A 13,341-nucleotide genomic window follows, 5' to 3' on the forward strand; every position below is an offset into this window, starting at 1 on the left:
CTTACATTATAACAAGCTCTCATCCTAACACACCTGGAATCTCCTCTCATCATGAGCAAGCATGGTCTGGATCTTCTCCAGCATGCCTCCTGCCTTTGCCCTAAGCTTTAGTGCTACCAGTCTGGTCACTGTCTTCCTCAACTCTGATGTGGCTTCGGGGACGTTCAGGACATTCCTTTGCAGTGTGAGGCTAAGTGAGGATAGCTCCTCAAACATGTCTGAAAGAAAATGGCAGAATACACAAAAGAGTGCATTCTCCATTTCCCGCTTTATCTGTTAAGTAGTGAGTAAATAAACTGTCACCTGCCAATTACTTGATTCTGAAAGTTCATTTGAGTCTTTAACCTATTTTTTTTAAACTAGTGTGGAATTACATTTCCTGTGTAAAACTGACCTTCTTTGCCCGCCCTTGAACTTCCTCTGTTGTTGATGCTACGGCCATGTGCTGCAGAACAACGGAGTACTGGCCTTCGTCAGTGGCACGGTCCTTGTCTTGTCCATGCCTTCAGGAACACTTTGAGGGCTCTGTGGACATGGGGGATCCAGTGAGTTCCCTTGACGCTAGACGGTGTGCAAATATCCACACCGATGAGCTCTTGCCCAAGAACATAGAGTTCTCGTTTGGATTTTCCGCTGAAGTGATACGTCTTCCATATCAGATTCAGAAGATCGTACACGACAGACACCTTTTGGCTCTTTCTTGTGAATGGTCAGTATTGCCAGCTCTAGTCTGTGAAAGTCAGAACAGAATCTTCCAAACAATTCACAGTCTCCTTCCCCCTGTCTCTTGTGCCAACAGAAAACAATAATTCTGTGGTATTTACCATTCCAGCACTTAGCGCGCGCACACACACACACACACACACACACACACACACACACACACACACACACACACACACACACACACACACACACACACACACACGCGCACACACACACACACACACAGAGTATTGTTTAACATTCTCTGCTAGCAAATAAAACTAAATCATAGAGAATTTATTAGTTACAAACCTATGTGGCATACAGTGGATTGGGATTATATGCCCCCCTGCCTCTCTCTGCAGGTGGGCAATCACTCCCCCACGGTGGCCCATGTTCACAGAGGCACCATCTGCCCGAAGGAGATGCCCCTCTTCATCCATTACCCTCCATCCTCCTCTGGGCAAACAGCACGAAATGTGGCCTTGGTGGCATCCAAAACACCTCGAATGACAACACAAAAAAACAATTATACACAAGTATTTCTGACAAACTAAATTATATCCATTATGAATAATGATTCAACTTTACACAAGAATAAAGCCTATAAAGAGGAACAATTTACCAATGGCATGAGAGTGCTCAAGTGTCTGTTGTCCGACCAGGAGATTGACTGGCTTCCCATCCTCCAACAAGCGTACGTAGACAATCTCGCATTCGGTGTTGGATATATCAGTGTCTCCGTCTATTAGAATGGCAAGATACTTCGCCGCTTTCAGCTTCGCTGACAGGCTCTCTTTCATTATGTCAGCAATTTGACCGATCATCTCCGCACATCTTACATCATTGTCGTATGTGGGATTAATGTCAACTCCGTTTTTGTGGTGGAGTCTGATAAGCGGCCCAAATTTGACGAAAGGTTCTTCTTCTTTCGCAATGAAGTATGCAATGTTTATCTTTAATTTCAGCTGCCTCCTCTTCTCCTCCTCAGACAGCAGCACTTGCCTCCTCAAGGCTGCTGACACCGTGCCTGATGGTTTCTCTCAACAGGTACAGATCTCTGCACTGGATATGCAGCCGCGAGATGTAATGTTTCGCTACGCTATCTCTTTTCAGATGCGGGTTTCCTGACACGAAGGACGAGCCCGCCTGTTTCTGCCCTCTATAATATTTGCAGAACATGACGTTGTTTTCGAACTCTAGCCATGGGAACATTTTGAGCCAATTCGCATTGAATCTATATGTTCTCCCTCCACCGGCTACAGTGGACGTTGAAGTGACAGTGGGGGTCACGGTAGCGTCGCTAATGTTGTTTTCAGCATCCCTAACGTTAGCCGCCTCAGGTAAACCTTGTGAAGAGGCTTCATTAGTTGAACCTTGCGAATCCCCCTCGCCGGATTCCTCATTCTCCTCGTCTCTTTTTTGCTTAAAATAAAATTGAATGGGCTTCATTTTTAGCGATGTCTGCACGTTAACTTATAGCCTATACCGATACTATTTTCCAGTGTTGTTCACCTTTCTCTCTCTGACTGGACTGCGTCATCACAGAAAACTCTACTGTGGTTGGCGCATGCCACTTGTGGAATGTGGGACTTGTTGTTTTTAAACAATTAGCAGCGGGGGGAAATAGATTACGGTAGGTTGTAATCTTTAATCTCACACTGTGCTCGTAAATATTTGTTCAGGTTCGCACATATCTATTTTTAGGGGCAAATACGAGTGAAATACTTGCACTGTAGAGCCCTGGGTCTGTGGTTGTGAGGCCGGTTGGACACACTGCCAAATTCTCTAAAACGATGTTGGAGACGGCTTATAGTAGAGAAATTAACATTAAATTCTCAGCAACAGCTGTGGTGGACATTCCTGCAGTCAGCATGCCAATTGCACGCTCCCTCAAAACATGAAACATCTGTGACATTGGGTTGTGTGACAAAACTGCACATTTTAGAGTGGCCTTTTATTGTCCCCAGCACAAGGTGCACCTGTATAATGATCATGCTGTTTAATCAGCTTATTGATATGCCATAACTGTCAGGTGGGTGGATTATCTTGACAAAGGAGAAATGCTCATTAACAGGATGTAAACTAATGTGTGCACAAATGTTGAGAGAAATAAGCTTTTTGTGTGTGTGGAAAAATTCAGGGATCTTTTATTTCAGCTCATGAAACATGTGACCAACACTTTACATGTTGTGTTTCTGTTTTTGTTCAGTGTAGATCTTAATGTCATTTGAATACCATACCCAGCTCTCATTTTATGAGGGGTTAGGTATAAGGTTGCCAGTAATAGCGTTACGGTTTGTGAAATTGCAGAACTTCCTGCTTGCAGCTTGGCCAGTTAGTGAAATCCTTGTGTGTATGGTGTGTACAACGAAATATGTTTATGGTAACAGGTGTTGTCTGTGGTTGACTTATGACAACAGTATGACTAAGATGCTGAAAGCCGTGATGACAGGTACTTCTCTCTCACTTCTTCATTTGTATTTCTTCTCTCCCTACCTTCCCCCTCCCCTCCCTCCCTCCTCAGACACGTTTGCCAGCAAGGTGGCGGCTACGCAGGACCAGCACGCTGACGCGTCGGTGGGCAATGTTACGGGCAGCAACGCGGTCAACGTATTCCTTGGCATCGGGGTGGCGTGGTCGGTGGCGGCCGTCTACTGGAAGGTGCAGGGCAAGGAATTCCGCGTGGACCCGGGCTCCCTTGCCTTCTCCGTCACCCTCTTCACCAGCTTCGCCTTCATCTGCATGGGCGTGCTACTGTTCCGCCGGCGGCCCTCTATCGGGGGGGAGCTGGGCGGGCCGCGGACAGCACGCATCATCACCAGCCTCTTCTTCCTGGGCCTCTGGTTCCTCTACGTCCTCTTCTCCAGCCTGGAGGCCTACTGCCACATAGAGGGCTTTTAGAGGACACATGAGAGCAGAGACAGGGCTACTAGTCAAAACACTGATATACATTATAGTTATTATAATACACACATCTACAACAGGACAAGGCCCAGGCCAAATGTTGGGACCTGGTCATTGTCACTTGATCACTAATACCTAAGGGATCTATAGACATACCAGATATACACACACAATTACATACAAAACACATACACACACATACTGAAACAACTGTACATATAACTACATGCATGCGCAAACAAATGCAAATGTGGTCTCTCACCAAGACAAACACACACACATACAGTACTGTAACAAGGGCACCACACAGGTTGTGTGTGGCCTGGATGACACCCAGTTAACATCAACCTCCTATTGCAGGCTCAAATGTTATACACGCTCACTGGACAAATGAGGAAGAGAAGGAGAGAAAAGTAAGTATTGGTCAAGCAAGTGATGAAGGAAGTAAGACAGGAGAGATTTCAAAGAAGGAAGCATGTTCAGAATGTAAACCAGCATGTGGGAAAGAGGGAGAGAGAAAGAGAGAAATTGACAGACAGGTGTGTAGAAACTAAGTGTTGCAGTGGCATGCTATTCATTACAGCTGGCTGCATAACATGGTTTTGGGTCCAGCTAGACTGCTTTAACTGAAGCAGGGTAGAGTGACATGGGTTTTGCAGGGATAGCCATAGCTCTATCACCGGTGCAGCAGAGGTAAACCAGACTCAGTCCACTCGACTCAAAGTACAGTGGTGCAAAAAAAGACTCAATTGTAAGACTTGAGTAAAAGTAATAAGTAAAAGTAAATGCTATACATCAAATTCCGTATATTAAACAAACCAGACCGCACAAATGTGTTTTTTATGGACAGCCAGGGGCACACTCCAAAACGTACACAGAATTTACAAACGCAGTATTTGTGTTTAGTGAATCCGCCAGATCAGAGGCAGTAGGTATGACAACGCGTTATATTGATAGGTGCGTGAATAGGACTATATTGCTGTCCTGTCTGAGCATTCTAAATGTAACGAGTACTTTTGGGTGTCAGGGAAAAGCTATGGAAGTAAAAAATAACATTTTCTTTAGTAATGTTGTTGAGTACAAGTCAAAGTTGTCATTAATATAAATAGTAAGGTAGAGAACAGATAACTCGTGTTTGGGGTAAGTTTTAAGTCAAAGTATTTTTACTTACAGTTACTTTACACCACTGCATAGTAGTGGAATGGGTCCATCTTCAGTCGCTATGACGGAGCACCATGAAAATGGTTGATCAATGAGTAAAATGTTTACATTTAGCAACGGGAGATACTGAGTAAAACAGCAACAACAAAACTGAAAGCTCCAAGTTGCAGTTATAATTTTCTATAGAGAGGTGGGAATTCCGCATGACATTGAAACAAGGTCTCAATGCTGTGTTGGTGTAAATACATGCTTATATACTATAGGAGAGTAGATGTATTTATTAGAGGGACTTCTCTACAGATATGGTAGAATGGGGTGGCCAATGGGAACATATATAATGCATGGGGTTCAGAAACTAGTCACCACTCTCCGACTTGACAGGAAAATGACTTTTGGAGATAGCTTGTGTAAGTTATGGCTCCTATACGAGACATCATTCTTTCTCATAACTACAATCCCATCCATTGAAGTTAAACAGAGCGATCCAGAGGGATTAAATATAAATTTGCCTCATCTGTGGACTTCTGAATGAAGGGAAGACAGAGTTTCTGGAGGCATCACTCTGAATAAAGAAAGTCTCACATCCACCTCTTGAGGCTCTTACTGTTCACATCTCACTGGACTTCAGATATTACAGTGGAGATCATAGATCTACATTCCACTCCAGCAGACAGTAGAGTCCTCCATCACCATCATGTTTGAGACATTGTACATTTTTATGACCTTTCGCAACCGCCATGAGTGAAACGATGATTTAGCAATGAAGGCACATTGATGGTGTAAATATTATTTGATGTTACTGTCCAAGGGTGAGTTAATATCCACTGAAGCACAGCACAAAACACATTCATCTCCTAGAAATATGATACGACAAGAGTGTATCGCTATCTAACGTATACTTTAAAAAAAAATCCTTTACCTGAATACAGGTATAAAGTCAACTTTACATATACAAATATACTGTATCCCTTTGGCTCCACGCTTGCTCAGTGGACAGTAACTATTCATTGTACTTTGGTGGATGTAAAGGTAAAACCAGAGAGGGGTGGTGAGGTTGAGGGTAGCGTTTGTTTGGTCCAAAATATATCATATGTGAGGATATTGGCCACCTGTGTAAGACTTCAGGACCAAAAGAGTTCTGTATGGAGATGTCTATATTGTTGTTCATTCAATCGAAATCTATCAATATTTGTGAAGGGGGAAAAATGTTGCTCGTTTGTGATACTTGTGATGCTATAACGGAGCAACTTTTAGGTGTGGAGGGCTGTAAGTCTTTGCTGTGGAATAGTGGGTAGAGATGCATGACAGAATAATAGTGACAGCACGGCACCGGCATGGACAAAAATAATGATAATGATGCATGGTGGTGGGGTGGTGACATGAGAATACAGTGTTTGTGTATTTCATGGGAGAATGGTTCACATAGAGCAGGACGTCCAGACTGCAGCCAGACCTGTGAAGAGCATGCAGACTGCTTCTGCTCCTCACCTGTTAATAGTAAAGGCTGCTCTGGAAACATCCCAACACAACCCCAGCTAATTGGCCCAAAATACAGCAACACTGGGCCACCATCAGTACCTAAGACCATGGCATATAAGTTATCTTATTTTGGAGTGAGGCTTACTGTACTCCAACTTGTCCAACAGTGTTAGTTCCAAATGCTCCTATTCCTCTGGTTATTCTGGTTTCTTACCTTTTTAAATCGAAACCTCTCCGTTTGCGTAACAGTGAAACTGGGAGAGATTACATTTCAACCCATGGGTTCTCATCATGTTCTCATCAGGTACAGACTGTTATGCGGTAACTACAGATCGCCGCTACAGTAATTCTGCGTCATACCCATTTAATGCCTTAAAGTCTAGTATTTAATATTTTGTTTAATTTGACTTGTCTTGCACTTTGTTGAGTATGTATGTGTATGCTTGGAGCGGGAACCCGAAACCAAATTGATTTGTGTGCAATATGTGGAACCAGTGGCAGCTCAGAGCAATCTCTACTACTTAGCTAAGAAAAGTGGCAGAGGTAATATACACTATATATACAAAAGTATGTGGACAACCCTTCAAATTAGTGGATTCTGCTATTTCAGCCACACCCGTTGCTGACAGGTGTATAAAATCGAGCACACCGCCATGCAATCTCCATAGACAAACATTGGCAGTAAAATGGTCTTACTGAAGAGCTCAGTGACTTTCAACGTGGCACCGTCATAAGATGCCACCATTCCAACAAGTCAGTTCTAAAAATGTTTGGCCTGCTAGAGCTGCCCCGGTCAACTGTAAGTGGTGTTATTGTGAAGTGGAAACATCTAGGAGCAACAATGGCCACACAAGCTCACAGAACAGGAGCACCGAGTTCTGAAGCTCATAAAAAATCTTCTGTCCTCGGTTGCAAAGCTCACTACTGAGTTCCAAACTGCCTCTGGAAGAAATGTCAGCGCAAGAACTGTTTGTCGGGAGCTTCATGAAATGGGTCGGGAGCAGCCGCACACAAGCCTAATTTTCACCATGCGCAATGCCAAGCGTCGGCTGGAGTGGTGTAAAGCTCGCCGCCATTGGAGCAGTGGAAACACGTTCTCCGGAGTGATGAATCACGCTTCACCATCTGGTTTGGCGGATGCCATGAGAAAGCTACCTGCTCGAATGTATAGTGCCAACTGTAAAGTTTGGTGTAAAAGGAATAATGGTTTAGGGATGTTAGGGATGCCCCCGTGCACAAAGCAAGATCCATACAGAAATTCTTTGTCGAGATCAGTGTGGAAGAACTTGACTAGCCTGCGCAGAGCCCTGACCTCAAACCCATCGGCCACCTTTGGGATGAATTGGAACGCCAACTGCGAGCCAGGCCTAATCGCCCGACCACACTAATGCTCTTGTGGCTAAATGGAATCAGGTCTCCGCAGCAATGTTCCAACATCTAGTGGAAAGCCTTCCCAGAAGAGTTGAGGCTGTTATAGCAGCAAAGGGGGGACCAACTCCATATTAATACCCATGATTTTGGAATGAGACCTTGGATGAGCAGGTGTCCACATAATTTTGGTCATGTAGTGTATGATTACATATAAACTGAAATAACATCTTCTTGAAAGATCCACTTAGGTATACTGTGTTTACTCTGGATTTGACTCTACTTTATAATATTTTGTTACTCCTGCCCCATTCTCAATGAGATGAAAGTGCAATAAGTAAGATAGTGGGAGATGGGGAGGGGCAGTGAACTGTTAGAAGACTGTCCGTGGTCCTTACACGTGGCTCAATCGTCCGACTTACTGAGTCGCTAAGAAAACATGTATGATAACAGAAGACAACAAGGCTGACACAAAATGGAGGTGTGTTTATCTCAGTATTGCCAGGTGTTCTGAGGTGGATATGGAGAGAGAATAGAACACAGCAGTGAGGCTCTGTCAATATGCTGCACAATACTAGAGACAGATGTTATATCGTATGAGAGTTTTCCCCACTTATTTTAGAGTTCAGGATAGTTGAACTCTAGTTGAACTGTAGCATTGTCAGTGAGTACAACCAGTGAGAATGATTAACATTTAAAAATTACAAATGCAAAAAGTGGATTAATGAGTAATGACATTTTGGAAATAAAGTGAGTAAACAAACTGACCCCTTCAACTACAGATGTACTGATTCAAATAGCAACTTAATGAAATTGGAATGCACACTTAAGAATAGTTATGTATAAATATGGTTATTGTTGCTTGTATAACATACATAATATCAACAAAGATTTCAGTTACCTTGGACCTCCTCAGTGTTTCCCCACTGACAGTGTTAGTCAACTTTTGAAAAGCAACTTTTTATCTCTTCTTCAACAACAAAAAATCCAGAAGTTACATTTTTCTATTTTCAAATGATATTGGTAATGGTGGAAGCACCATAGATGCAGCCCCGATGGTTTAGGCAGGTAATAAAGAGACATTTAGATATTTCTCTAATTGTCCAATTTGAAGCCAAATTTCCCCTTGAACTGTTAATTTGATGTACCACTAGCTGATGTATCCTTTCTCTCTTCCTAAATCACTGTGTCTTATGTTTTTGTACTCTACATGCACATTTATGTTGCCCAGATTATTTACATTTATGAATTATATCTTATTGTTCAACAGCTCCTTGAAGCAAACCATTTGAATCGTTACAATGTTTCAAAGAGTAGTTGCAATGTGCAAAAAATATAAACCTGAATCTTCTTTGCGTTCATCTTGATGAGCAGTCAACTCAGCTCACTCAGTGGGAGTAAAACACTTATTTTCTCTAGTGTTTGTAGCACCCTCTACCAACCGACATACAGTACCAGTCAAAAGTTTGGACACACCTGCTCATTCAAGGGGTTTGCTTTATTTTTACTATTTTCTACATATGTAGAATAGTAGTGAAGAAATCAAAACTATGAAATAACACATATGGAATCATGTAGTAACAAAAAAAAGTGTTAAAAAAAAATCTAAATATATTTTATATTTGAGATTCTTCAAAGTAGCCAACCTTTGTCTTGATGACAGCTTTGCACACTCTTGGCATTCTCTCAACCAGCTTCATGAGGTACTCACTTGGAATGCATTTCAATTAACAGGTGTGCCTTGTTAATTTGTGGAGTTTGAGACAATCAGTTGTGTTGTGACAGGATAAGGGTGGCATACAGAAGAAACCCTATTTGTTAAAAGACCAAGTCCATATTATGGCAAGAACAGCTCAAATAAGTAAAGAGAAATGACAGTCCATCATTACTTTAGGACATGCAGGTCAGTCAATAAGGAACATTTCAAGAACTTTTAAAGTTTCTTCAAGTGCAGTCGCAAAAACCATCAAGCGCTATGATGAAACTGGCTCTCATGAGGACCGCCACAGGAATGGAAGACCCAGAGTTATCTCTGCTGCAGAGGGTAAGTTCATTCGAGTTACCAGCCTCAGAAATTGCAGCCCAAATAAATGCTTCACAGAGTTCAAGTAACAGACACCTCTCAACATCAACTGTTCAGAGGGGACTGCGTGAATCAGGCCTTCATGGTCGAATTGCTGCAAAGAAACCATTACTACAGGACACCAATAAGAAGAAGAGACTTGCTTGGGCCAAGCTATGGACATTAGACCGGTGGAAATCTGTCTTTTGGTCTGAGTCCAAATTTGAGATTTTTGGTTCCAACCACCGTGTCTTTTTGAGATACAGAGTAGGTGAACGGATGGTCTCCGTATTTCTGTTACCCACTGTGAAGCATGGAGGAGGAGGTTTGCTGGTGACACTGTCAGTGATTTATTTAGAATTCAAGGCACACTTAACCAGCATGGCTACCAAAGCATTCTGCAGCGATACGCCATCCCATCTGGTTTGCGCTTAGTGGGACTATCATTTGTTTTCAACAGGACAATGACCCAACACACCTCCAGGCTGTGTAAGGGCTATTTGACCAAGAAGGAGAGTGAGGGAGTGTTGCATCAGATTTGCACAGTCATCCAACCTCAACCCAATTGAGATGGTTTGGGATGAGTTGGACAGCAGAGTGAAGGAAAAGCAGCCAACAAGTGCCCAGCATATGTAGGAACTCCTTCAAGACTGTTGGAAAAGCATTCCAGGTGAAGCTGGTTGAGAGAATGCCAAGAGTGTGCAAAGCTGTCATCAAGGCAAAGGGTGGCTACTTTGAAGAATCTCAAATCTAAAAATATATTTTGATTTGTTTAACACTTTTAGTTACATGATTCTATATGTGTTATTTCGTAGTTTTGATGTCATCACGATTATTCTATAATGTATAAAATAGGAAAAATAAAGAAAAACCCTTGAATGAGTAGGTGTGTCCAAACTTTTGACTGGTACTGTATATTTATTTAATATCCTTGAAGACTATCAAGTGAGATTAGCATGTTTACATAAAAATAGTAATGGACATTGCAAGTATCTTGTCAGTTTGTTCAGCGTTGTGATATATAGAATGCCATTTACATTCATTGGGTTGGTTATGATATGCCTTTTCCTGAATAGAACTGTCTACAATGTTCAGTTTTTTTTATGACTTCTAGTTAACTGTCTGGCTTTTGCCATTGCTGTAGATGAGATATCACTCCCAGATGTTTTATGTGTGTGCAGTAAATGTCATCCTATCTGCAAATGCATGAACCCCTTGTGTGTTAGCATGGTCTCTTATGGACATCTAGGTTTACATTTGGATCGAGTTATCCCAAAATAGTTTCTCTTCTTGTCCTGTGTGGCTGCTTGCGTGGTCTGCTCACGCTTGCAACAAACTGAGCAATGTCGACTTGGTCTAGCAGCAGGTGAATTGTCATTTTTTGATTACGTGTCTACAGTCTACTTATTTATTCACCAGCTACAAAACCTGTGAAAAGAAAGCCTGACTTTTCCTGTCTATGTCTGAACGTCTCTGATCATTTGGTTGTCAGTTTGTTGGAGTATGATATTTCTGTGTCTGTTCGTGCCCCTCAACTTTCTGTATTGGGGTGATCCACCCCAGGTCGTGCTCTTCAATGTGTCCTTTGTGCAGTTTGATCTGTGAACCTTTCTCTCTGACTGACATTTGTATGGAATAGTGACTGACTTGAAGAAGATATGTGATATTTACATTCATTCAATACTGTAATAAATTATTTGAAAATTATATTGAATTTTTTTATGTAGGTAAAAACAAAGAAACTATGGCATGAGGTGTAATGTGTTCAGAAAAAACAAATGTAATCAACTCAAGTTGACCTTATTGAATACAGTTTATTTATTTTCAACACTTACTGTGTCTGTAATCCTTTTTTATATGAGAACTTGAACGCAAGTGACAGACATTGACAACATTACAAGTCATTGAGTAGGCTACCATTCAAGACTTTCTCTCCTTATACAATGAACAAAAATATAAACGCAACATGCAACAATTTCTAAGATTTTACTGAGTTACAGTTCAAATAAGGAAATGAGTCAATCGAAAACATTTCATTAAACCCTAATCTATGGATATGACATGACTGGGACTACAGATAAGCATCTGTTGGTCACAGATACCTTTTTTTAAAAGGTAGGGGCGTGGATCAGAAAACCAGTCAGTATCTGGTTTGACCTATTTGCCTCATGTAGCGCGACCCATCTCTTTCGCAAAGATTGATTAGGCTGTTGATTGTGGCTCTTGGAATGTTGTCCCACCCCTCTTCAATGGCTGTGCTCAGTTGCTGGGTATTGGCGGGAACTGGAACATGTGGTCGTACACGTCGATCCAGAGCATCCCAAACATTCTCAAAGGGTGATATATCTGATGAGTATGCAGACCATGGAAGAACTGGGACATTTTCAGCTTCCAGGAATTTGTACAGATTCTTGCAACATAGTGCATTATCATGCTGAAACCTGAGGTGATAATGGGCCTCAGGATCTCGTCATAGCATCTCTGTGCATTTCAATTGACATCAATAAAATGCAATTGTGTTCGTTGTCTATAGCTTATGCCTGGCCATACCATAACCCCACTGCCATCATGGGGCACTCTGTTCACAACATTGACATCAGCAAACCACTAGCCCACAAGACGCCATACACACATACATGTACCAGCAGTCTGCCAACTGCTGGTACAGTTGAAACCGGGATTCATCCCATTTAGAGCACACTTCTACAGCGTGCCAGTGGCCATCGAAGGTGAGCATTTACCCACTGAAGTCGGTTACGATGCCGAACTGCTGTCAGGTTAAGCCCCTAGTGAGAACGGCGAGCACAGATGAGGGCTCCCGAGTGGCGGAGCGGTCAAAGGCACTGCATCTCAGTGCTAGAGGCGTCACTACAGACCCTGGTTTGATTCCAGGCTGTATCACAACTGGCCGGGATTGGGAGTCCCATAGGGCGGCGCACAATTGGCCCAGCGTTGTCTGGGTTTGGCCAGGGTAGGCCATCATTGTAAATAAGAATTTATTCTTAACTTGTCTTGCCTAGTTAAATAAAGGTTAAATAAAAAAATGAGCTTCCCTGAGATGGTTTCTGACTGTTTGTGCAGAAATTCTTCCATTGTGAAATCCCAGTTCCATCAGTTGTCCAGGTGGCTAGTCTCAGACAGGTGAAGAAGCCGGATGTGTAGGTCCTGGGGGGCAAGATGGACACCCTGCCAAATTCTCTAAAATGCCTTTGGAGATGGCTTACGGTAGAGAAATTAACATTAAATTCTCTAGGAACAGCTCTGGTGGACATTCCTGCCGTCAGCATTCCAATTGCACGCTCCATTGGATATCGCCAATTTCCACGAATGATATAACATGTAAGGAGAACCCTAATTACTTTTGCATAATTAAACCAACAAGTGAAAGTTCCAGAGGTCAAGTAAGAGATGTCTGAGGAATTGTGTGTGACAAAACTCCACATTTTACAGTGGTCTTTTACTGTCACCAGCACAAGGTTCACCTGTGTAATGATCATGCTGTTTAATAAGCTTCTTGATACGCCACACCTGTCAGGTAGATGGATTCTCTTGTTAAATAGAAATGCTCACTAACAGGATGTAAACAAATTTGTGCTCAAAATTTGAGACAAATAAGCTTTGTATGCATATGGAACATTTCTGGGATATTTTATTACAGC

General features: G+C 42.3%; 1 protein-coding gene across 2 annotated transcripts in view; it reads left to right on the top strand.

The window, feature by feature from the left end:
- The window catches only part of LOC120018791 (sodium/calcium exchanger 2-like), a 29,154-nt gene extending 25,545 nt beyond the window's left edge, over positions 1 to 3,609 (top strand). For both annotated transcript variants that reach the window (XM_038962003.1, XM_038962002.1), the window contains one exon: positions 3,233 to 3,609. In XM_038962003.1, coding sequence (XP_038817931.1) covers positions 3,233 to 3,609 — 377 coding nt within the window. The remainder of the gene's footprint in view (positions 1 to 3,232) is intronic.
- Positions 3,610 to 13,341: the final 9,732 nt, after the last annotated feature.

Source organism: Salvelinus namaycush, chromosome 23, assembly GCF_016432855.1.
Source record: "Salvelinus namaycush isolate Seneca chromosome 23, SaNama_1.0, whole genome shotgun sequence".
Classification (NCBI taxonomy): Eukaryota; Metazoa; Chordata; class Actinopteri; order Salmoniformes; family Salmonidae; genus Salvelinus; species Salvelinus namaycush.